The sequence below is a fragment of the Oncorhynchus tshawytscha genome, linkage group LG28 (genome assembly GCF_018296145.1).
Source record: "Oncorhynchus tshawytscha isolate Ot180627B linkage group LG28, Otsh_v2.0, whole genome shotgun sequence".
In the NCBI taxonomy this organism is placed as follows: Eukaryota; Metazoa; Chordata; class Actinopteri; order Salmoniformes; family Salmonidae; genus Oncorhynchus; species Oncorhynchus tshawytscha.
The window spans coordinates 24,995,255-25,021,962 of record NC_056456.1 but is presented as its reverse complement, the minus strand read 5'-3'; the positions used below and the strand labels follow the sequence as shown (position 1 = coordinate 25,021,962).

The following is a 26,708-nucleotide window of genomic DNA, read 5'->3' as shown; positions in this document are numbered from 1 at the left end:
TTATTACAGCTCCATGCGTGTGTGAGTTTGCATCCTTAATGGCACCCTATTCCCTATAAATAAAATTCAAATATAGTGTACTTCTTTTGGCAGCACCCTATTCCCTATATAGTGTACTACTTTTGACCAGGACCTATAGGGCTCTGTTCAAAAGTAATGCACTTTATAGGGAATAGGGTTCCATTTGGGCTGCACCCTAATGCCTAAAGTCTAAATGTGTCTTGTCTGTCTGTCCTCCTAGGGAACCCTGAATGCTCAGATGTTGGCCCAGAGACAGAGGGAGTACCTGAGTAACATCCTGCGCCAGCGCCAGCAGCACGTCCACCAGAGAGCCATGCTGATGCGGGCCCAGGGCCTCATCGCCCCCCCCAACATGGCTTCAGCGGCTGGGGCAGTGGAGCCCTCACAGTCCCCTGGCATGCCCCCCGGTTCCATGGTCACCAACCCTCGGATCCCCCAGGCAAACCCCCAGCAGTTCCCCTACCCGGCCAGCTACGGTACTGGTCTTACGTCTCCGCCACCCTCCACCAGCCCCTTCCCCCCGCTGTCCCCTGGTCTCCCTGGGGCTCAGCAGCTCCTCTCCCCTCTCCACTCCTCCCCAATCTCGCATGGCTCCTCCCAGATGAGTCTAGCTAACCAGCAAGGGATGATGGGAAACGTAGGTGGCCAGTTTGGAGCCGTAGTGAATCCACAAATGCAGCAACACCGTGCCTTCCAGTTTCCCAGCTCAGGTATACTGTAATATAATGCTGCCCGGTCACCTCGCTGTGTGGCTTCCTGTCACAGCTTTGGTTTAATTTCAATTGATAATAATTGTAATCATACGTGGGTTTAATTTGGTAGTTGCATGACTGTAGTGGTATTTGTTTCTCATACATAATCCATAGTGGTTTAGCTGAACAGCTGCCAAATGAAATAGTACACTACTGGTCAAACCTTTTAGAACACCTACTCATTCAGGCGTTTTTCTTTAATTTTTACAATTTTCTACATTGTAGAATAATAGTGAAGACATTAAAACTATGAAATGACACACATGGAATCATGGAGGAACCCAAAAAGTTTTATATTTTAGATTCTTCAAATAGCCACCCTTTGCCTTGATGACAGTTTTGCACACTCTTGGCATTCTCTCAACCAGCTTCACGAGGTAGCCACCTGGAATGCATTTCAATTGTGCCTTAAAAGTTAATTTGTGGAATTTCTTTCCATTTGAGCCAATCAGTTGTGTTGTGACAAGGTAGGGGGCATATACATAGCCCTATTTGGTAAAAGACCAAGTCCATATTAAGGCAAGAACGGCTCAAATAAGCAGAGAGAAATGACAGTCCATCATTACTTTAAGACATGAAGGTCAGTCAATACGGAAAATGTCAGGAACTTTGAAAGTTTCTTCAAGTGCAGTCGCAAAAACCATCAAGTGCTATGATGAAACTGGCTCTCATGAGGACCACCACAGGAATGGAAAACCCAGAGTCACCTCTGCTGCAGAGGATAAGTTCATTACAGTTACCAGCCTCAGGAATTGCTTAATGGTTGAATTGCTGAAAAGACACCACTACTAAAGGACACCAATATGAAGAAGAGACTTGCTTGGGCCAAGAAACACAAGCAATGGATATTAGACCGGTGGAAAGGTGTCCTTTGGTCTGGAGTCCAAATTTGAGATTTTTGGCACCAACCACCACGTCTTTGTGAGACGCGGTGTGGGTGAACGGATGATCTCTCCGCATGTGTATTTCCCACCGTGAAGTATGGAGGAGAAGGGATGGTGCTTTGCTGGTTACATTGTCTGTGATTGATTTAGAATTCAAGGCACACTTAACCAGCATGGCTACCACAGCATTCTGCAGCGATATGCCATCCCATCTGGTTTGCGCTTAGTGGGACAATCATTTGTTTTTCAACAGGACAATGACCCAACACACCTCCAGGCTGTGTAAGGGATATTTGACCAATAAGGAGAGCGATGGAGTGCTGCATCAGATGACCTGGCCTCCACAATCCCTCAACCAAATTGAGATGGTTTCGGATGAGTTGGACCGCAGAGTGAAGGAAAAGCAGCCAACAAGTGCTCAGCATATGTGGGAACTCCTTCAAGACTGTTGGAAAAGCATTCCAGGTGAAGCTGGTTGAGAGAATGCCAAGAGTGTGCAAAGCTGTCAAGGCAACGGGTGGCTATTTGAAGAATCTCAAATATAAATACATTTTGATTTGTTTAACACTGTTTTTTGTTTACTACATGATTCCATATGTGTTATTTCATAGTTTTGATGTCTTCACTATTATTCTGCAATGCCGAAAAGTCAAAATAACGAAAAACCCTTGACTGAGTAGGTATTCTAAAACTTTTGACTGGTAGTGTATGCCTCATGTAATCTCACAGGTATATCTACCTAAAGATATCAGAGTACTTGTGATCCATAGTATTAACTCATTGCTTCTGTCATGTTAGTCAAAACAATCCATTACATATGATACAGGGATAAGAATTACTAATAGCATTATCAGATTGCTTCATGTTGGTGTTCACATAGATGTTGGTGGTGGCTGAGCTGTAGAATTGTCATATTTTTCATCTTCTCTTACCCATTCATGTGACTGTATAGATTTGATTGTGCCACGTTTTTGACCAAGTGCATGTACTTTACTTTTGACCAAGTGCATGTACTTTACTTTGGCTCTTCATGTATTTCTGTTTCTTCATTAACATATTTGCAGTAGTCAACTACAACACATAGCTTATCTTGAGCCCGGTCTCTATTTGTGCTTTTGGCAATTCCATTTCTGTCATTGTCAAGCCAAACATGGCATGACGATGAATGACAAGGAGTTGGAATGGTGGAAAAAACAGACTGGCATTCAAGCAATCTTATCTTGACAATTAAATTAATGTTTAGGTAACGTCTACTGTACTCTCCACCCCTCAGTACTGATAACAAATGTCTCCTCCCTGGTTCTGTCAGGTATAAACCAGCAGCAGCAGGACGCAGGCTTCACAGGAGCCACCACCCCCCAGAGCCCCCTCATGTCCCCCCGCATGAATCACGCCCAGAGCCCCATGATGCAGCAGCAGGCCCAGGCCAACTCCTCCTACCAGCCCTCCTCTGAGCTGAACGGCTGGCCTCAGGGCAACATGTCAGGAAACAGGTGAGACTGACTGGCAACTCTACCTGGATCAAAATCTAATTTTATCACGTGTCAAATGTTTATTTAACCTTTATTTAACTAGGGAAGTCAGTTAAGAACAAATTCTTATTTACAATGACTGCCTTCCCCGGCCAAACCCAAACGATGCTGGGCCAAATGTGCACCGCCCTATGGGACTCCCAATCCCGGCCGGATGTGATACAGCCTGGATTCGATCCAGGGTGTCTGTAGTGCACTGAGATGCAGTGAGTTAGAACGCTGCACCACTCGGGAGCTAAAGCGTTAAAATAACTAAGCATAGATAATGACCAGAGAGTAGCAGCAGTGTAAAAGGGTGGGGGACAATGCAAATAGTCTGGGTAGTCATTTGATTAGCTGTTCAGGAGTCTTATGGCTTAGGGGTAGAAGCTGTTAAGAAGCCTTTTGGTTGCAAAATTCAAGTAACTTCGGAAAGGGTTTCCAGGAAGTCCTGGTTGGAGGATTCTCTGAATCAGGAGGAAATGAACAGAAATCTGTAATTCTTCATCCAGGTTTTCTGGAAAACCAGAATTTTGCAACCCTACTGCTAACCTTTGTATTTAGTTGTCATGGTTATGATCATATACTTATATTTTGATTCTGCATGAATCTACACTGTCTGTAGGATGTATCCAGTATGCTCTCATGATACACATTTTCATCAACCTGTGGTCAAATCTGTGATTGAACATGTACCTTTCGATTTCCATGCTCTGTTTCAGCATGTTCACACAACAGTCTCAAGCTCAGCAGTACATGCCCCAACAGTCTAATGGTGGAATGTACAACGGCATAAACGCAAACCTGAACATGAACATACAGGGTGTCCCCATGGCCTCCAACGGCAGCATGAACAACATGAACCAAGGCTCAGCAGGCCAGATGACCATGCCTACAGGAAGCCTGTCTTCCATGGACCCTGAGCAGGTGTGTGTGTGTCCAGTTCAAGTTCCACCCACTCCTTTGTGTACTTTAGTTTGTCTTTATCATTTAGAGGTACTTTTAGAGAAACTAAAAGGTAAATCTAATTTAGAAATTAAAATGAAAGAAAAAAAGAACACCATCTTAGAAAAAGCCAATAAAAAATCTTTACAAGCTAAAGAAGGAAAATACAATTTCGTAACTACGATCTTTTACTTTTGAAGAGAGCCAACAACTACAGGTTAAACTCCAATAAAGAATACTACTTAATGGCAAATAAAGCAGTAAAATATCTCACCTCTCACAAAACAAATACATTGTAAACCAGTTAGAATTTTAAAAGATACAAACTCTATTTAGAAACAACGCGATTTTGAAAATTGACAGCTCTGAAGCAGTTATCAACAGAAAAAGTATCATCACTAAAAACAGAGATTACTCAAGAAGAAATATTAGATACTGTTATAACATTTGCACAGAGAAAAGCACCAGAAATGGCTTTTCCATAGAAATCTATTCAACATTGAGACAAAGTAGCACCCCCTATTTACACAAATGACAACACACGTCATTCAACTCAGTGCTTCCTAGTTCCATGTATCAAAAAGTTATTTCAATTATATTCAAACCAGGAAAATCTGTAGTCCCCTGCTGATTATAAACCCATAAGTTTAATAAATTGTGACAAAATGATAACAAAACTTACAAGACTTGATACAGATCAATCAAACAGGAATTATTAAAAATAGACACAAGAACGCCAGTTTAATACAATAAACAACAACAACAAAAAGATATACAGATTTATCAATAATGGCTGTTGATGCCAAAAGGCTTTCGACTATCTTGAATGGCCTTTTCTATTCAAAACTTTGGAAGCTTTCAACTTTCCATCTGAAATAATATATTTAATAAAAACATTGTGCCTCCCGGGTGGCGCAGTGGTCAGAGATTCTGGGTTCGAGCCCAGGCTCTGTCGTAGCCGGCCGCTACCGGGAGGTCCATGGGGCGACGCACAATTGGCCTAGCTTCGTCCGGGTTAGGCCGGCAGGGATATCCTTGTCTCATCGCGCACTAGCGACTCCTGTGGCGGGCCGGGCGCAGTGCACGCTAACCAGGCGCCAGGTGCACGGTGTTTCCTCCGACTCATTGGTGCGGCTGGCTTCCGGGTTGGATATGCGCTGTGTTAAGAAGCAGTGCGGCTTGGTTGGGTTGTGTTTCGGAGGACGCATGGCTTTTGACCTTTGTCTCTCCCGAGCCCGTACGGGAGTTGTAGCGATGAGACAAGATAGTAATTACTAACAATTGGATACTACGAAATTGGGGAGAAAAGGGGGGTAAAATAAAAAATTAAAAGATTTCACAGGTAAATTGGTCCACATGGAAAAACTAAAGATGTATAAACCGTAAATGACTTGGTAACAGGAAATACACTGAACAAAAATATAAATGCAACATGCAACATTTTCAAAGATTTACTCAGTTACAGTTCCTGTAAGGAAGTCAGTCAGTCAATAGAAATAATGAATTAGGAGGGCCTCACACGACTGGACAGGGTTGGTCTGGGAGGGCATAGTCCAACCCACTTGGGAGCCAGGGCCCAGCCAATCAGAATGAGTTTTTCTGCACATGGGGTATTGCTGAGGAAATTGTTTTATTTAATCCATTTTAGAATAAAGCTGTAACGAAACAAAATGTGGAAAAAGTCAAGCGGTCTGAGTTTCTTTCCAAAGGCACTGTATAAGGAAGAGGGTGCCGTTTGGGAGGCAGCCGTAGTGTGGTGATGTAGTGGAACATCAAACAAGTCTTTGGGTGTTCCTACTACCACAGGTGAATCATGATAATGCCTTGAGACGAAGGGATAGCATCATTCTAGACCAGTTGGCTGGAATTGACATGTTAACACAAGGTGACGCAACTCCAGTGAGTAACGTTTCATCTTCTGTTCTTCTGTTGTTGTCTGCCCGACATTAGGGATTAGTGTATTTAAAAACGTTTACACATCTAAACAGACAGCACCGATTTGTCATTGAGGGCCTTCTTCCCATGTCCTTATAATCACCTGTGTCTCTTTAGAATGTTGTCAGTCATATTTCACTCAATTCTGCCCTTTTGTCCCCCACAATGAAATCGGGTGAGAGACTGGATCTGTCTCCGTCCGGTCCTATATTAGTTAGATGTGATATCTGACTCCACTGGCCCAATTTTGACTAAACTTGGGTGAATGATGTGTCTTGCCATAGAGATCTGGCATTTACAATATTACACTGATTGGCCTAAGGGGGGCAGTATAGTAATCAACTGAAATGTTGCCTTGTTTAAATCAAAGAAATATTTCTTTTTCAGAACTATTGCTGACCCCGGTCTATTGTTGGACAACACGGTTTACAAAAGGTCAACACCCAATGAAAACACTGGCATCCAACCAATCAAGGCGCTCCTGCAGTTCTCCATGAACCAACCAACCGCATTCACCTTAGTGTGACTTAGGTCCTTCCCAAATAGGCTACACACAGACACACACACAGACACTTGCACACACACACACGTATATATGTGTATATATATATATAATGGACTCATACTCACACAATATAGAAGCAAAACTGATCCTGTCAGCAGGCATCTGGTCAGATAAATGTATTCATTTCAGGGGATAGAACGCAGACTATGGCTCAACTCTGAAAATGCTCTCTTTACTCTTTTAGGTATTTTCTTAATAACAATATTTTCTTTGTCTGATCGTTTCTTTGTATGCACAGGTGTGAGACAAAATTATATCACATGATTTCAAAAATTAAATAAGTGATATTATAAATGGTTTGAAGAGCATAAACTATACAATGATTTTGAATGGTTACATTGTAAAGCCTGACTAAAGTAGTCACTTGAAAGGTTTAAAATAAATGTTTTACAGGTATTTATAGTTTTTAAACTTGAGAAACTTTCTTTGTATGAAACTATAAAAAGGGGGCAAGTGTTAAGTTTCTTAACAAGTATCCCTTAATGGTACCTTATTGTCTATTTGAATTACATATTTTAGGTCCTGTAATTTCAGATGAAATTGTCAAATGAATCACCCTGCTGCGATATGTATAAAGGTGAATGTTCATAGTTTTGTATATATTACAGTATAGATTAATTAAGATGTTTTTTTTTTCTCTCTAGCCTGGTGTTACGACCACTGAAATATGACTTCACAGTCATACCTTTTGTGTTGGATTAACTAACGACTGTTTATCAGGGTTTCAACCAATTTGCATAAGGATTTTTCCTTGCACTTCACCTCATCACAATGAAAGGAATGGACAGACCTACCAACAGGCATAAGTGAATACTTTAGGGTGTTCTGACTGTGTTTGATTTTGTGTGCTGCCCTATAAAAAAAAAAGCTGGAAGTGTAAAATGAACAGGTAATATGTATTTTTCAAGCCATATTCCTGTACTATTCCCATTTTTGTTTATCGTCTGTAAACACATAGCAAATATGAACTCATAGAATTTCTATTTTTTTTTTTTGTAGAATGTGAAAATTCCAAATTGTCTGCAAACACTGAAATGACGTTGGGCTCACATAATCATGTGTTTAAAAATGTGTGGCCAGAAAATATCTATTTTGTAGATTTGCACTGGTTATTATGATGTCACTCTGACGATGCAAAGGATATTTCTAATTGTTTGTGATGGCCAATTTCTCCCAATTAATTAAACATTTTCCTAAACAAGGCATTATTAAAGAGTTGGGCAAAGTTTGAAGATTAGGATGCTCTGATATATATATATATATTCAAAAATAACAACTTATAGAATGATGCACTGCTCTCATTGCAAATCCAAAGATGTTATTACTACCTTTTAAAATAAACTTAAGCCATGAAGTGTTACTGTGTTAACAGACTTTAAGCATGCATTTTGGCAATCATGATAAGTTTTAAGGAAAGAGATTGCATACAAATATAACACAAAGTTTGGTTGAATTGAATTGCTTTTTTTCTTCAGTTCTGACTGATCAAGACTTTTCTTTGTTGTAAAATGTATTATTAATTTATAGTTTGTTATTTTATCAATTGGTAAATATTACATTCAAGTACCTTAACATGCTAAAGACCTAGCATAATGCCTTAGATCTGTTTTTCTGTCATGTGTATTGCTGTGAAGTTGAAAGTTGTATCATATATGTATAGTGAAGTGACAATACTGAAGAGTGCATTGTTACTCAGTGGCCGTATCTGAAGTGGCACCATATTAACTATATATAGTGCACTACTTTTGAGCAGGGCCTCTAGGGCACTATATAGGGAATAGGGTGCAATTTCAGACGCAGACTTGTGCTATGGTTAGACTACTACACCCCTGTTTTTTTTTTCAGATTTTTCTTTCCCCCACATTTTATTTGTGATCAGTGGGTTTTATTATTATTATTTGTACAATTGTTTCATATTTTGACTAAGATGAGTATGTAAACAATGGTAAATCAAAGCAATATTGTAAAACATGAGTTTTTGTGTAGAAAGCTCAGTGTTGCAGTTCAGAGATGTTTTTCGAGGTGTGATGTTCATATTAAATATCACTGTTCACCTGCATCAATGTTTATCCAGAGGGGGAGCATTTATGTAAAAAGTTTTATTTACACCTTATGCAAGCTGTTGACTAATATTGCTTTTGCCAATGCCGCTTGCTAATTTATGATTTATGCATTGTAAATAAATTATTTTTTATTGTTGATTGATGTGTAATTACTGATTGACTTGGTCTACAATTCATGTCACTGTCCCATAAAAGACACATGGTTGACAGTTTTGGTAAGACATTTAATGAAGGTTTCCAGAATGAAATTATTCAGTTGCACACGAAACCACATTAAACTGAATTGTAATAAGACTGAACAAATGATCAAATCAGTTAGTTGTACGTTTGGCTAACTGTAAGATACTGTGCATGTGTTACATGGTATCGTTGCAACTTAATGTAAAGTTTGACAAGTTTAATATTTCCCAAACAACGGTTGAAATACTACCCCAATTTAAGGTTATCATAGATCTTGAATGAATACATTTATGTGTTTGACATACAGTACAAGTCAAGTTTGGACACCTCAATGTTTTTTCTTTGAACTTTTCTACATTGTAGAAAATAGTTTGTCTTCACTATGAAACCAAAAAAGTGTTAAAGAAATCAAAATATTTTTCAAAGTAGCCACACTGAACACTCCTGGCATTCTCTTAACCAGCTTCATGAGGTAGTCACCTGGAATGATTCAACAGTCTTGACCGAGATCCCACATGCTGAGCACTTGTTGACTGCTTTTCCTTCACTCTGTTCTCCAACTCATCCCAAACCATCCCAATTGGGTTAAAGTCGGGTGATTGTGGAGGCCAGGTCATCTGATGCATCACTCTCCTTATTGGTCAAATAGCCCTTACACAGCCTGGAGGTGTGTTTTGGGTCATTGTCCTGTTGAAAACAAATGATAGTCCCACTAAGCGCAAACTAGATGGGATGGCATATCGCTGCAGAATGCTGTGGTAGCCATGCTGGTTAAGTGTGCCTTGAATTCTAAATAAATCGCTGACAGTGTCACCAGCAAAGTACCATCACACCACCTCCACGCTTCACGGTGGGAACCACACATGCGGAGCTCATCCATTCACCTACTCTACGTCTCACAAAGACACGGCGGTTGGAACCAAAAATTTGGACTCATCAGACCAAAGGACAGATTTCCACCGGTCTAATGTCCATTGCTCGTGTTTCTTGGCCCAAGCAAGTCTCTTCTTATTGGTGTGGTTTCTTTGCAGCAATTTGACCATACATTTATTTGGGCTGCATCTGAGGTGCAGTTAATTGCCGATTTCTGAGGCTGGTAACTACTGCAGAGGGTAAATTCATTAGAGGTAACTCTGGGTCTTCCTTTCCTGTGGCCGTCCTCATGAGAGCCAGTTTCATCATAGCGCTTGACGGTTTTTGCGACTGCAGTTTAAGAAACTTTCAAAGTTGTTGAATTTTTCTGTATTGGCTGACCTTCATGTCTTAAAGTAATGATGGACTGTCATTTCTCTTTGCTGATTTGAGCTGTTCTTAACATATGTACTTGGTCTTTTACCAAATAGGGCTGTCTTCTGTATACCAACCCTACCTTGTCACAAATGATTGGCTCAAATGCATTAAGAAGGAATGAAATTCCACAAATGAACTTTTAACAAGGCACACCTGTTAATTGAGATGCATTCCAGGTGACTACCTCATGAAGCTGGTTGAGAGAATGCCAAGAGTGTGCAAAACTGTCATCAAGGCAAAGGGTGGCGACTTTGAAGAATCTCATCTAAAATATATTTAGATTTTTAAAAACACTTTTTTGGTTACTACATGATTCCATATGTGTTATTTCATAGTTTTGATGTCTTCACTATATTCTACAACGTAGAAAATAGTAAAAATAAATCAAAACTCTTGAATGAGTAGCCGTCTCCAAACTTTTGACTGGTACTGTACATCACCACATGGTTGGGCCATCCAAGCACAGATACCAAACAAAACTAAGTATTACTTTCAAGTATTTTTAACTTACACCACTGGAAATGACCTGCCATCCAGTAAAGCTGGTAAATGCTACTATATCAGTATTTTAAAAAAATTGTAGGAAGTGAACATGTTTCCGAATGCAACAAAGTCACGCATGAACTGAGAGGATGTTATCACTGGCAGGTGCCAGATGCAGGAGCAAACCGACAAGTGATCATAAATCTGCAGTGACCATTAACAGCTGTATGGTCAAGTACTGGGCTTTGTACAATAAGCTGATTCTATATCGGATTTTAGGGGCAACTCCCCCCTCTCCCTCCCGACGACACTTCCGCCCCAGTAAAATCGAACCAATAAGGTGGCTCACTCAGTCGGACGCTGCAGAAGCCTATAACCTGAGTTGTGGTAAACATCTCAGATGCTCTTCAGTGAGAGGGTTATAATGTACAGCTTTCTACGGTATAGGATGACGATGGTTTTATCTGGTGCAATTTGATAACGGCCGTCAAATTGGATTTTCGTAGGAATTAAGGACCCTGATATTGCTTAAAATCGTCAGGTTGGTAAGTAAAATGTGTAAGCCAACGTTAAACGTTTTCATTCATTACTACAACGCGAGCTACAAACCTGCCACCAGCAGATCATCAGCAGTTCACCAGAGCTAGCCGCGGTTTTTGGTTAGTTCGCGTAATGGTAGGCTATGCCTACTCTGGGGATTGTGATTGAAAACAGGTTCACGTCGGTAAATGCTAACTAGCCAGTCACCGTTTTTTAGTAACATGTCCGTTTTTATTCAATGTCAAGACTGGTTTAATTTGTTCGTTTTCATGTCTAGGTACTGGTAGTTACAGTACCTAGCTACTCGTTAACGTTGCCTCTGGAGAAGCCAAGGGTTTACAGCTTCCCCTGCTTTGGGTTCTCAGCTGGACGCATCGACCACAGCTGGCTATAGCTACAGATTGTTACACCAGATAATGTGATTTAATAAATATTTTTCCTATCCATTACCGGGAGTTACAGGTGTACCTACTGTTTGGTGGTGTAACAGATCATTTTCGACCTACCTTGGCGATGCTAGTTATCTTCGTTCTCGATTTGGCCAAACATGTAACGTTATCTTAAACGTCCAGTTGCAGGTGGTGTTTGAATTTAGAAAATGCTCCATTATTCAAGTAAAAATAATTGTTTTGTTCAATAAATAAACCCTACAATGTGTATGCTGCTATCTTGTCTTTCAAATATTTTCTCGTTCTATTTAGACAGGTACGTGTCATAATGACATGCCGCACTTTGGGGTGGACCCACCTGTCCCTACGAATGAGAGATGTAGTCTATCTGGCCCGGGTTACCCCGTGGGGAGGAGTTTGGTTCGGGTGAAAAGTGATTTGCATTAGTTTTGGAACTGAGCAGACTCTCGGCGTGAGCCAGAGTGGGGCACCCAGTTCGAAAACTAATGCAAAGCACTTTTCACCCGAACCAAACTCCTCCTCACGGAGGATTTAAAAAAAAAAGCGATGTAAGCATGATTCTGCCTTTTCACACCCAGAAATGATTGCTTTTGATATAAAACGCTTTATCTGCCTTCCCAATGAAAATGTATGTTTCTGGATGATGCACCATGCTGCCTTGTTGACAACATGTCCGATTGGTGCAGATTTTACTGTTTGATTTGAGAAGGGCGCGCCTCTCCTCTTTCGCCCAATGATGTTACAGGCCATTGCCCGGTTCAACCGGGGCCAGCGTAATAGAACTCACTCAATATTTAAAATTGACAAGATGGCGGCGTACACATTGTTGTATTACTTCATGGAGCAAAACAATTACTTTAACCGAGCATTTTCTAAATTCAAACGCACCACCTGTAACATTTTAGAATCTGCATGTTAGGCCTAATAGAGAACAACGATGGTATCGCCAAGTTAAGGTTGGTATAAAAAAAAAGAAAGATCTGCTACACCAAACAGTACCTAACCTGTAACTCTCAGTAATCGATACAAAAAAATATTTGGTTAAATCACATTCTGGTGTAGCTAATCTGGCTCCATGTGAACTACATACAATCCCGAAACTCTGAACGTTTATAAACTTCAATGATTCTCACTTGCGATATGGTTTTGGAAACATACTTTCACATCAAAATAATTTCAGAAATGCAAAATATACATTTGCTATATACGGTTTCATTTACAACACTATTCTGGCATTCTCCTTTCGTTACTCATCGATGTTCAGAGACGCTTTGATGGCTAATTAGAACAGGTGGTTGATTGTCCTGTGTAAACAAGTGCTGTAAAACATGAAAAAATATGGCAGTGTGGGAACCCTAACCCTATATAGTTTGACAATGATGACATCTAACTAGAGTGTATGGAGGGAGGTGAAAACATTCAATATGTGTGAAATGTACCTTTTTTTTTTTTTCTTAATTGAAGGTGATTCCAAGGGAACCATGTCAACACCACTGTGTCATCTGCCCATGTCTGCCATTTTCTTTCTGCTTGACTCAAAACACCAACATCCTCCACCACCTGCCAAGTAGTGATGGTGAGATCCTGCAGCAAATCTTGCTAGCTGAAGGCGTGAGAGTCAACGAAACTAGCGGCCTCGAGCTCAGAATCACATGCTGGCAGAGCACAAGTGTTTGCGAGATAAACAGAGGCAGCAACACTGATAAGCCAATGCAGAAACCATATGGCCATATTTTCTCAATTTCATTGGGCCTGACTTGCAGCCTGAATCTTTTTTTTTTTTACTGGATGAAATGTCTATATTATAGTGTCAGAAATGCAGTGATTGGACTTTTAAACCTACACTTGTAAATTCAGCCAGCTCAACAACTACAAAACACAATGGCTTCCGGTGACCACAAAGAGACAGGGAATGAACTGTCAGAACACCTTCAAATGGATCATGAGTTATTGAGTCAAAATCAGTACCCTGCTGGGAGTAACTTCAAGTCCAAAAGTTTGCCCACTCTAAATGACTCAGGCCAGCATAGCAAGGCCTTGTTGACCAAGTCTTTGCAGCAACAGGTGTCAATAACGGAGGAGAAGAGTACTGAATTCATCCAACTCCCACAGAGGATCAACCTGAACCAACCTTTACCTGAATCGCCCACCAGGACTAATGTTAACTATTCCCCTTCCAGGTCTAGTGTGGTGGGGATGAGTCTTTCATTTAACACAGAGACGCAGGTCAGCAAACCCAGGCGTAAAAATGCCTCAAGACTACCCCTGATGCGTTTACCCACTAGGAAATACATGAGTGTGATTCTCGAAGACTCTCGCTGTTTTTTATGCTGCATGTGCTACCTGACATTTATCCAGTCACTGATGGTGTCTGGCTACCTTAGCAGTGTCATCACCACCATAGAGAAGAGGTACAGCCTCCGGAGCTCTGAGTCTGGTCTGCTCGTCAGCTGCTTTGACATAGGCAGTCTGCTGGTGGTGGTCTTCATCAGTTACTTCGGAGGCCGAGGGCAAAGGCCCAGATGGTTGGCCGTGGGTGCAGTGTTTATAGCCGTCGGAGCAGCACTCTTCTCCTTGCCTCACTTCATCTCCCCTCCGTACCAAATCCTGGAGGTGAACTCATCACGGGGCAACGAGGGCCTGTGTATGAACCACAATGGCAGTGGCAAGGACTTCCTGGATTTGTCCTCCTGCCCCAGAGACCAAGAGGGTAATGAACACAACCTGTACGTGGCCCTATTCATCATAGCACAGATCCTGGTGGGTATGGGGTCGACACCCATCTACACCCTGGGACCCACCTACCTGGACGACAATGTCAAGAAAGAGAACGCCTCACTTTATCTTGGTAAGTAACTGTGTCTGTCATGGGGTTTGAAAGATGTGAAGATTACAACCAAAGTTAATATTCTACTATGACGTAAGGAGGGTAGCTCAGCTAGCAAATGTATGTATTGATCAGGCCCAGGGCACGAGACTAACATTTTCCCCTGGTGGCACTGGTACCACTAAGTTTTTCAGTTGGTTGCAGCATTCCGTGATTTGGTTGCACCATTATTCTTTTCCGGTATCACGCAATAGAAAAGTAGGTTGGTTGACGGAAGGAACCACTTCACAAAATAACATTGATTATTATCACTAGACGATGGATGGTTGCTGGTCTCTGATACAATGAATTATATCTCCTGCCCTTGTGGCCTTGGGCAAGGCACTTAACTGCACTGATGGGCTACTGTATAAAACACATGTGATCTGTCAACCCTCCATCTGGAGCGCTACTGGGTGTGCAGGCTTTTGATCCAACCGTGCTCATCAAACACAAGTCTGCTTATCAAGGTCCTGTTGAGTAGCTGATTTGTTTATTTTTTTACAGTGTGTTTGAGCAGAGCTGAAGCAAAAGCCTGCATACCCAGTAGCTTTCCTGGAGAATGGTTTTCCATCCGGCAGCATTACAATCACAACCAAATACTTGTTATGTCTTCATGATATAATTCACTCATTCAGCGAACCAGGGATCAAATGGCTGAGTTGGGAGGTGTAGCTACTGACTTCACATGTTTGTCTATTTGTAGGGCTAAAATGTTCAGGGTAGATCTTGACAGCATAGTTACTTGTACATTAGGCTTTTCCAGGAATATTTGTTTTACTTTGTCAGAATTATGTGGCCAATATTGAATGGAGGAGAATCCTAGCTTAGCAACAGTGTCAGTATTATTTGTTAACACCCAATTTTGAGCTCTTGAGACTGTTCTACAACTGGAGTATGCAGCATTGGTTTCATCAACTGTGCACCTGTATCAACTGGCCATTTGCGGTTATTCTCGAGTACCGGTGGAAAGGTATTTTAGGACATGACAATGACATTAATGCATGCTAAATAGTTAACAAGCAAGATTACCAGCCAAACTACACAATGTTTTGAATTGGCGATCTAGGTAGTCTGTTGTGCAGTATATCATTATTTTACCTGCTGTGCAATGTCTCCTCTCTCAACGGCCCACTGGCACATACACAGGTGATGCACACACCATGACTTTTCCAGGATTTTCATTGCTGACTAAAAATGTGCTTTAACTGAGCAAATAACTCACTAACCAGCAATGCATATCAACAAATGTGCGCACACACTAGGCTCGCTTTGAACTCAAACACGTCTCACGACTGCATGGTTGAAAGACTACTCATGCCTGCCAATGCAGAACTATAATTATGCTCCGATGGCCTCTGCAGTGATTGGAAGGACAGTGGCCAACACATCGCATCCGGAGGACGCGTTGATCCAATTCTGATCGGAATAGCCTGATACTTTGATATTGTGATTATTGCATGAACTTGTTTATTTACTTGTCCATTTTGACAACTTAAATCTACTTGTCCAACAATTTTTTTATTTTCTTCTTGCAAGCCTACAAGCGTTAATGTTGAGCCCAGAGATTACTGAGAGGGTGTTGAAGAAATAAGTTGTTTAATCATCTTTTCATGTTGTGATGCAAAATATGAATGTGCAACCTAATCCAGTGATTGTCATGCATTTTGGGTAGACAATTATGCTATTGTTATATTTTACTGTTAAAATAGGGCTCCAGAATTAGTCTAGGCAGCTGCTAGTGGGCACTAGATCTCCAGTATCGTCTAGGCTTAATGTGCTCAGCTGGTAATACACTTGTCTCCAACGACTTGTTCGTACATAACATCCAACACGAAGGCTACAAAGGTATGAGTTTCCTCATTAACTAGCTTTCATGACGTGCCGCCGGACGAAAACAGGAAAAATATGCGTACCGTCTTTAATATAACCACATTTTCCGGCTGTTACACACTGCGTTCAGCCAATCAGGTTGCAGCAGCCTGTTTACCTCTGCTGAATGCTGGGCGCAACATCACAAAGTAGCATTAGCCATTCTAGCTGGCTTTCCACCTGCATCTGCCTATACACAAGGCCTTCCAATACACATGTCCAATACGAAATTCGAACCAGGATCTCTAGTGGCACAGCTAGCAACTTCGCTGCAGTGCCTTAGACCACTGTGCCACTCGGGAGGCCTGGCTACTTTGACTTCGGTTATTCAATCAATCCTTGTCCCTTTCAACTGTCGTCCTAGATCTTCTCCTTCCAGTGCTCTGAAACAATGTGAACTCATTAAGACCTTAACACTGAAAGAAAAGACTAGTTGTGAAACAGGCTTGTATTCTGTGGTGGCCTGGTGCCTGCCTCCATTACACTCAGAAAAAAACCTACACAAAGGGATTAGCTCCTAGGATGTGTCCCAAATGGCACCCTATTTTTGTTTTGTTTATATATATATACACACACACAGTGGGGCAAAAAGTGATGTTTTGGGGCTGTTGCTGGCAACACGGACTTTCAACTCCCTCCAAAGATTTTCTATGGGGTTGAGATCTGGAGACTGGCTAGGCCACTCCAGGACCTTGAAATGCTTCTTACGAAGCCACTCCTTCGTTGTCCGGGCGGTGTGTTTGGGATCATTGTCATGCTAAAAGACCCAGCCACATTTAATCTTCAATGCCCTTGCTGATGGCTTTGTTACTTTGGTCCCAGCTCTCTGCAGGTCATTCACTAGATGTGGTTCTGGCATTTTTGCTCACTGTTCTTGTGATCATTTTGACCCCACGGGCTGAGATCTTGCGTGGAGCCCCAGATCGAGGGAGATTATCAGTGGTCTTGTATGTCTTCCATTTCCTAATAATTGCTCCCACAGTTGATTTCTTCAAACCAAGCTGCTTACCTATTGCAGATTCAGTCTTCCCAGCCTGGTGCAGGTCTACAATTTTGTTTCTGGTGTCCTTTGACAGCTCTTTGGTCTTGGCCATAGTGGAGTTTGGAGTGTGACTGTTTGAGGTTGTGGACAGGTGTATTTTATACTGATAACAAGTTCAAACAGGTGCCATTAATACAGGTAACGATTGGAGGACAGAGGAGCCTCTTAAAGAAGAAGTTACAGGTCTGTGAGAGCCAGAAATCTTGCTTGTTTGTAGGTGACCAAATACTTATTTTCCACCATAATTTGCAAATAAATTCATAAAAAATCCTACAATGTGATTTTTCTGGATTTTTTTTCTTATTTTCTCTGTCATAGTTGAAGTGTACCTATGATGAAAATTACAGGCCTCTCTCATCTTTTTAAGTGGGAGAACTTGCACAATTGGTGGCTGACTAAATACTTTTTTGCCCCACTGTATATTACTGCACTATTTTGACCAGAGCCAAGGGTGCCAATTGGGACACAACCCGTAGTCGCCTTTCTTCTCCTCAACCCTGTCTCTAATGATGTTCTTGTGGACGGCCCTTTTCACAAAGGACTTGGTGCTTTGATCATGCGGTCTGTCTTTTGGTGCCAACCAGTAGTATGGTGGCTGGTTATGCATTGGCCAGGATGTGAGGGGGTGGCCCATCAGGACCCACCCGCCTGGCTGGAACACACTATCAAATGACACCCATCAGGGCTCTGGTCTAAAGTAGTGAACTACATAGGGAATAAGGTGTCATTTGAGACAGCCTAGAGTGGACAACACTAATGGTCCTTGACAGATCTCTGGTCAGTATAGCCACAGACAGTTACTCTGTTAGCCACAGTTACTCTGTTAGGACAGGATGTGACTGTTGGGTGATATAGCAACGGTTTAGAAATGATATGTTCATGGAGTTTCAGGAAGAGCCATTTATGAACTTTGGAAATGAGAGAGTGGACCTATAGTTAGTCCAAAAAAGGCTAGATGACCAACGTTCTTTACCAGATTAAGAGGGTGCCTGCAGTATCCTATAATCTGAGATTGTATACACAGTGTATATATAATCTGAGATTATATATAATCTGAGATTATATATAATCTGTTATGTATCTCAGTGTAGCAGATTTTGTTGCTACTAGAGTTAGTACATAGGTAAGGTTATTATGAGGAGTGTGGACATGTCTGACCAACAAAATGCAACATTTTCTGCGACTGCACTTCAAACAATATAAGAACAAGAACGGGTGGTCTGACATCATCCTGAAACAAAATATTATTTTATTCTGAGTGTTATGTTATTTAAAGAGGCACACGTTGAAACAGACCCAAAAAGAGGGGGTGTTCCATGAGAGATGAATACTGAAAAAAAATCTAACAGACCTTTTTATCATTAGACAGAATAAAAGATATTGCCTCTCAGCACTGGCAATAGATGTGTGGCAATTCAAGTAGACCTAATACAGTAAGAACATCTTTCACATACAGTGACTAGTGAAAGTCTATGCACAGTTTTTTTTGACACATTTTACTGCCTTAAAATTAATGCTATTATAAAAAGGGATTAAATTGGATTTTTTTCCCCCTACCAATCTAAACAACCTGCTCCACAAATTCACAGTGAAAGGGAAATTATAAAACCATTTTCTAAATTTATAAAAATGAACATTTCTTGATTGCCTATGTCTTCCCACCACAGAGATGATACTTGATGGAAGGACTTTTGGTAGCAATTACAGCTGTGAACCCATTTGAATAAGATTCTGTCAACTGCACAACTCTTAGGGCAACATGCACTGAGTTTACAAAACATTAGGAACACCTTCCTAATATTGAGTTGCACTCACATTTTCCCTCAGAACAGCCTCAATTCATCGGGGCATAGACTACAAGGTGTCGAAGCATTCCACAGGGATGCTGGTCCATGTTGGCTCCAAGCTTCCCACATTTGTGTCAAATTGACTAGATGTCCTTTGGGTGGTGGACCATTCTTGATACACACGGGAAACTTGAGTGTGAAACCCAGCAGCATTGCAGTTCTTGACACACTCAAACCGGTGCGCATGGCACCTACTACCCTGTTCAAAGGCACTTAAATATTTTGTTTTGCCCATTCACCCTCAATGGTACACAAACAATCCATGTCTAAATTGTCTCAACTAAGGCATAAAGATCTTGTAACCTGTCTCCTCCCCTTTATCTACACTGATTGACGGTGATATCAATAACAGGCTGACTGCACCGCTCGCGTCACGTCACGTGCACTAGCGCGTGATTATAAATTCGGATAGAAAACACTCTGAAGTTTCTAAAACTGTTTGAATGATGTCTGTGAGTATAACAGAACTCATATGGCAGGCGAAACCTGAGTGAAATCCAACCAGGAAGTGGGAAATCTGAGGTTTGTAGGTTTTCAACTCATAGCCTATCGAAGATACAGTGGGATATTGGTCATGTTGCACTTCCTAAGGCTTCCACTAGATGTCAAGTCTTTAGAACCTTGTTTGATGTTTACCGTGAGGTGGGGCCGAATGAGAGGAATGAGCCAGGTGTCTGGCAGATTGCCACGAGCTCGTGACATGTGGTCATGTGAAAGTTAGCTTGCGTTCCATTGCTATTCTACAGACAAAGGAATTCTCTGGTTGGAACATTATTGAAGATTTATGATAAAAATATCCTAAAGATTGATTCTATACTTCGTTTCACATGTTTCTACGACCTGTAATATAACTTTTTGGACTTTTCGGCCGACCTTTCGGCTGGACTTGCACGCGTGTTTGGATTTGTTTACCAAACGCCCTAACAAAAGGAGGTATTTGGACATGAATTATTAACTTTATCGAACAAATCAAACATTTATTGTGGAACTGGGATTCCTGGGAGTGCATTCTGATGAAGATCATCAAACTTAAGTGAATATTTATGTTATTTCTGACTTCTGTTGACTGCACAATATGGCGGGTATCTTTTTTGGCTTGTTTGATCTCTGAGCGCCATACTCAGATTATTGCATGGTATGCTTTTTCCGTAAAGATTTTTTGAAATCTGACACAGCAGTTGCATTAAGGAGAAGTTTATCTAAAGTTCCATGCATAATAGTTATAGACTGAGACTGACCACTCCGGAACACTCAACACCTATTGGAAAACCATTCTGGTGTACCTTTGGCATTAAATGTTGTATAGTTGTCCCGCTGAAAATAAAAACTCTATTCCAGGGTTAGGTATTCAGATGACTGAGGTAGGTTTTCTTATAACTTCTAACCTTTCATATTTTTGTTGTTGTCCCGACAAACTCACCAGCTGCCGACAAGCATACCCATAACATAATGCTGCCACCACAATACTTAAATGCTGCACTCTCTTAGTCTGTGAAAGAACATTGGTTATCTAGCTAAAGACACACCAGAATGGTTTTCCAAGATGTGTTGAGTGTTCATGAGTGGTCCAACCTCAGTTCTGACTTCAATCTGCTTAAATCAGAGACGAGGTTTGATTGAATATGGCTGTCCATCAATGATTGGCAACCAAATTTACTGAGCTTGAGAAATTGACAAAACAATGGATAAACAGTATGTTGCCATAAGAGTTGTGCAGAGTTGGTAGAATCTTATTCAAAATGATTTGGCTGTAACGGCTGCCAAAGGCACTTACACCAAGTATTATCTCTGGGGTGTGAAGACATACACAACAAATATTTTTTGGTTTATTTTTTTTACATGAACTAATTCATTTTAGGGCAGCAAAATGTGACAACCGCAAGGGATGTATAGACCTCACTAGGCACTGTACATAAAGCTATTTTGATTTTCAATTGCACTGTGTAGGCCTAGGCTGACATTTGTTCATGGTACGTGACTATGTATGAAGCATGCATGTCTAACAGTAGACCTATACCAGGGATCATCAACTAGATACAAGCTCGAGCCAATTTCTTTCTTGAGTGGATGGTCAGGGGGCGAGAAAATAAGTTCAGGAGTAAAAATGTGCTAACAAGTTAAGTAATATGTTGCATGAACTCACTCTCTGTGCAAAAAGTGTTTTTAACATTGATTTCTGAATAACTCCATCTCTGTAACCCACACATACATACAATTATCTGTAAGGTCGAGCAGTGAATTTCAAACACAGATTCAACCACAAAGACCAGCGAGGTTTTCCAATACCTTGCAAAGGGAACCTATTGATAAAGTAATTTAAAAAACAGATATTGAATATCCCTTTGAGCATGCTGAAGTTAATTATACTTTGGATGGTGTATCAATACACCCAGTCGCTACAAAGATACAGGCGTCCTTCCTAACTCTGTTGCCGGAGATTAAGGCAACCGCTCAGAGATTTCACCATGAAGCCAATCAATGGTGACTTTAAAACAGTTTTAATGGCTGTGATAGGAGAAACTGAGGATGGATAAACATTGTAGTTACTCCACAATACTGACCTAAATGACAGTGAAAAGGACACCTGTACAGAATTTTTCAAATATTCCAAAACGTGCATCCTGTTTGCAATAAGGCACTAAAACTGTGGAAAATAAATTAACTTTGTCCTGGATACAAAGCTTTATGGTTGGGGCACTTCCAATAGAACACATCACTGAGTACCACTCTTCATATTTTCAAGCATGGTGGTGGCTGCATCATGTTACGGGTATGCTTGTCATCGGCAAGGACTATGGAGTTGTTAAGGATGAAACAGAATAGAGCTAAGCACAGGCAAAATCCTAGAGAACAACCTGGTTGTCTGCTTTCCAACAGATACTGGGAGACAAATTCACCTTTTCAGCAGGACAATAACCTAAAACACAAGCTCAAATCTACACTGGAAATCTAAAATCTACACAAATCTACACTTGCTTACCATGTTGACATTGAATGTGAGTGGCTAAGTTATAGTTTTGACTTAAAGCGGCTTAAAAATCTATGGCAAGACATAAATGGCTCTGGCAATGATCAACAAACAACTTGACAGACTTTGAATAATTATTTAAAGAATAATGTGCAATCCAGGTGTGCAAAGCTCATAAGAGACTTACCCAGAAAGACTCTCTGCTGAAATCTCTGCCAAGGGGGATTTTAACATGTATTGACTCAAGGGTCTGAATATTTATGTAGTCAAGATCTATTAGCTCTAGCTGTCAAGTTGGTGTTTGATCACTGCTAGATATCCATTTTCAAGTCTTGCTATAGATTTTTAAACCTTCAAAAAAAGTTTTTTTTAAAATTTACAACTATAACCTCAGTAACAGTTTTGTGTAGATCGTTGACAAAAAATTACAATTAAATCAAGGGTTGTGAATACTTTCTGAAGGCACTGTAGGCTTATGCTTTGACTTTTGAGGTTTGTTCAAGATGAGTCCTCCTGGCAGGCTGTGATGTAAAACCTTACGTGGGTCATACAGGCAGTTCTGTATCAGTTGGTGTGATGGGCTGGCCTTGTCTGTGGGAAAGAGAGCAGGTTGTTTGGAAAATTGTAAGAAGACGGTGCTATGTCAGCAGGTTGCCTTGATGATGAAGTTAACCGACATTTAGTTGTGCATGTCCCTGCTGCCTGTGTCTCCCTCGCTCTAGCAAGGTCACGCGGTCCAAATTGGTCCAGCTGCCAGGTTGAGGTCCGTGTCACTTTCCTGTAACGTACAGCCCTGGCCCATTATTACTCCTGCATCAATCTCTTTTGTGTACAGGACAGTAACACACCTAATTGAACTCATCTGAGCTCATGTACTCAAGGCTGTAGAGACAAAGAACATATTTTTGCTGCCTGATAACCTTGTAACTCCATATTTGCCCTTTCTTTTACATGTATTGAAAGCAGTAACTTCCCCCAATGTAATCTGAACAGTACATGACTCTAGGACCAAGAAAATGTATTCAAAATAGCTTCTGAATTGTCATAATTGTATTTTGGTTAATAGGAAAATATGGCAGTGTTTTCTGTTTTGGAGAGGTTTTCATCTGACCGTTACAATATGTAATTAGGCAAATCCATAAATATGAAAGGCGCAAAGCCCATTAATGGTAATTATGGACTGAATGACAAGCTAGTTCACCAGTCTGTTGTTCCCCATTGAAAGTAAATTAGACACAATCAGTACAGTACAACCAGTTCAAAACCCGTACATGTCTCTGAATCTCCCCTGGTCTCGGTGACGGACAGAAGAGCAGTTGGTGAACGGGGTCGCTTGCCATCGCCTTGCGCTCTGTTGAACTGTATTGCTCCACGCACACACAAGCCCAGCTGCAGACTGCCTGGTGGGTGCTGTGAATCAGCCAGTGATGTGTGTTCTCCATTGTCCCTAGTCTAGCAGGTCAATGAAAATGGGCGGATAGTGTGGTTGCAGCAGAGGGAGCCTAGCGTTCTGTTCATTCTCCCCTCGGTATGAGCCGGCCGTCCGATCCACATGCTGAGTAGTCAGCAGCATGTCCCTCTCGCAGAAAGACGGTCATACCTTTTCATAATGTTGATCTTTTATTAAAAAAAAACATTTTTGGTGAGTTTGTGGATTGATACGAAAACTGAATTTGATTTTAAATTGTTGATGGGTTGTAGCTGATAGCTCCCTGTAACACTGTTTTGGTTGGAAACAGTAGGTAATCTTTTTTAGATTGATGTTTTCATTTTGACCTCAATAAGCTTACTGAAACCGGACGTGACTAAGATGGCCAATGCACTGGAAGAACTACAGTACCTATTGAAAGTCTGCACACCTCTTGCACAGTCTTCAAATTATTTTTTTCTTCTACCAATGTACATAATTTACTCCACATTTACAAAGTGGCTTGGGTGGTGGGAGTGGCAATTTGCACGGTCGGCTCAGCAACATTTTAGAGGCCCCCATCTTGACGGTGTAGAGATGTTTCCGTTTTTAAGCTTATCCTTCAATTCTACACAGTTTGCTATTCAGCTGTGGAAAAAATGTTGCATTTTTAAAGCTGATTTTCCTTGGGTTCTACATATTCTGGCATGGAGCTGAGAGAAATGTTATGTTCTGTGTTTTGCCATGGCTAATACTGTGTTTTTAGTTTTTTGCTCAAACATAATAACACAATAAATACTGTTCAATTCATTTGTTTTTGGAATTTAATTCTCATTGACTGTCTAGCTTTTATTTTGGTGATTTGTTAGTTCTCAAATATTATATTATGAAAAAAATATATAGGCACATTATCTTTCCTACATACTTTGTCTGGTTTTAGCTGTTTAAGTTGAGTGTTTTTCAATCCCAACTTCATTTTTTATTTCATTGTTTGGATTTAGGCATCCTGAAAAACCACTTAGGCAACCTGCCCAAAGATTTAAATTGAAGAAAAATCCATCCACTCCAAATTACCCGCCTGTAGGACAAAGTGAAAAGAACTAAAGCCTGTGTTAAAAAAAAAAAATTAAAAGCCATTCCAAATCCACTGCAACAACGCTGTTAAGTAATACTGCAAGACATGGCAAAGAAATTAACTTTTTGGCCTAAATGTAAAAACCTACAAGCTTGGGCTACATCCAATACCACACAACACAATGAAACCCTGTGTGTTGTTGTGGCAGCATCATGTTATGGGTACTGTATGCTCGTCACCAGCAGGGATCGGGGATTTTGTCAGGGGTCAAAATAAATATGAAAGGAGCAAAACCCAGGTACAAAGTTAGAGGAAAACCCCCTCAGTCTTTTGAAAAGTTAACCCCGAGATGGATGTGTTTTTAGCAGGACAATTACATTATTTTCAATGCTATCAGCAGAATGGATTTTCCAAAAGGTGTTGAGTGTTCTTGTGTGGGTTTGAATATTGCTGTCCATCAATGATTGGAAACTCAGTAAAACAAATTCACTGAGCTTCAGCAATTTTGGCAAAAACAATGGATAAATATTGCCCTAAGAGTTGTGCAAAGTTAGTAGAATATTATTTAAAATTATTCATAGCCGTAATGGATACAAATGGTGCTTCCGTCAAGTATTGGGCTAAGTCTGGGGTGTGAAGACATGCAATATTTTCAGGGATTGCAGGATTTCTTTTAACCCTAATTAAAAATATATATTTTTATGCTTATTTGCAACATTTTGGTAGGCTATTTCTCTAATTAGATACATGCCGCTTCTGTCATTACTGCCCTAGAAGATTAAATAAACTAATGCTCATCAGAATAATGTAATAAATCTAGTTGACATTGACATCGGTAAAATGCTCTTTCATCTCTGCTTCTCTCTTGCAGCAGGCATTTGGGGACTGGGGAGAAAATGCAATAACCCCCCAAAAATGGGAAAGCTCTAAAGTGCAAAATTTCCAAATGACATCGGATTGACCGGTAAAAGGAAATTTTAAAAGCAGTGAAAACGACCCAACATGTTCATGATAAGATTTCAGTTTGGCTTGGATTGCATACTTTGATGTTGACATACTATCACCTTTTGACGCTGATAAAGATAGCATCTTTACAGACGGTCCCTAACCGTACATTCATTCTCTCAATCATATTTCTCATCTCCTTTTCCTAAGTAAAAATGTCCATTTGGTGTATAATTTTACTGCAAGAAATGCTTAATCCTGCAGAAGTTCATATTATATTAGGCTGTATAAGAGGATATAGACCTAGTCAGTGTCCAGATTTCAGTTAGGCTATTACATTTAACCCATCTAAACAGTAGACTGCAGTTGCCTTGACGTGCCATATTTGAAGTCACCTTCTTGTGACTCGAATAGTGTCTAACCATCATCACATAACATAACCGACCGGCACTGCTATCATTTGCTTTTACCACTTCACCAAATATTTCCCAAACATGACTTTTCTAGCCCTCCCTTTCTCTTTATTTTCAACTCTCAATTTTGCAGCCAATCTCTTATTGAATTACACTGTGGATCGAAGTTGACTTGTTCTGCCTGTTCTCAAAAGCATTTGGTGATTGGCGTGTAGGCTATTTGGCGCGTGAACAGTTAGTCCCTAAAGCAGGCTTATGTACTATTGCAGATAGACTAAAATAATGAAAGGAAAAACCTTAATATAGCCTCTAGATATAAATTGCACAAGAATGATACATTTCTGGATTTTTTTTAACAGTATTGTTTTCTTTGTTCAACCCACCTGCCCTTCATCCACACATTATTTCATGACCCTAAACCCGGCAGCCCTGCGGATAAGATCACAGGGACTGTGGGGTATGAGTGAACCCACGCATCACATGTTTGTTGACACTGAGTCAGGGAGAAGACTACTTGGTTCATGATGGGATGATGACATTCAGCAGTTTTGTTTCAAGTGGGCGTGAACTGCTGGATGCAGTAAGAGAATGCCTGGCCTGTGTCCCAAATGGCACCCTATTCCCTACATAGTGGACTACTTTTGACCAGAGGGTCAAAAGTAGTGCACTACATAGAGAATATGGGTTCCCCAG

At 40.8% G+C, this 26,708-nt stretch overlaps 2 protein-coding genes across 10 annotated transcripts in view; both read left to right on the top strand.

The window, feature by feature from the left end:
• LOC112226980 (nuclear receptor coactivator 2) overlaps window positions 1-8,814 on the top strand; it is a 53,378-nt gene extending 44,564 nt beyond the window's left edge. For 4 of the 7 annotated variants that reach the window (XM_024391724.2, XM_024391726.2, XM_024391723.2 and 1 more), the window contains 5 exons: window positions 242-731; window positions 2,967-3,150; window positions 3,891-4,095; window positions 5,920-6,012; window positions 6,436-8,814. In XM_024391724.2, the coding sequence (XP_024247492.1) occupies window positions 242-731; window positions 2,967-3,150; window positions 3,891-4,095; window positions 5,920-6,012; window positions 6,436-6,447 (984 nt within the window). In that variant the 3' untranslated portion in view covers window positions 6,448-8,814. The remainder of the gene's footprint in view (window positions 1-241; window positions 732-2,966; window positions 3,151-3,890; window positions 4,096-5,919; window positions 6,013-6,435) is intronic. The other 3 variants (XM_024391729.2, XM_024391728.2, XM_024391727.2) reach the window with 2 other exon arrangements.
• A 1,832-nt stretch (window positions 8,815-10,646) lies between these two features.
• LOC112226979 (solute carrier organic anion transporter family member 5A1) overlaps window positions 10,647-26,708 on the top strand; it is a 31,273-nt gene continuing 15,211 nt past the window's right edge. Inside the window, exons 1-2 of one of the 3 annotated variants that reach the window (XM_024391722.2) lie at window positions 10,647-11,170; window positions 13,044-14,427. In XM_024391722.2, the coding sequence (XP_024247490.1) occupies window positions 13,461-14,427 (967 nt within the window). In that variant the 5' untranslated portion in view covers window positions 10,647-11,170; window positions 13,044-13,460. Of the gene's footprint in view, window positions 11,175-12,383; window positions 12,536-13,043; window positions 14,428-26,708 lie in introns of those variants that run through there. The other 2 variants (XM_024391720.2, XM_024391721.2) reach the window with 2 other exon arrangements.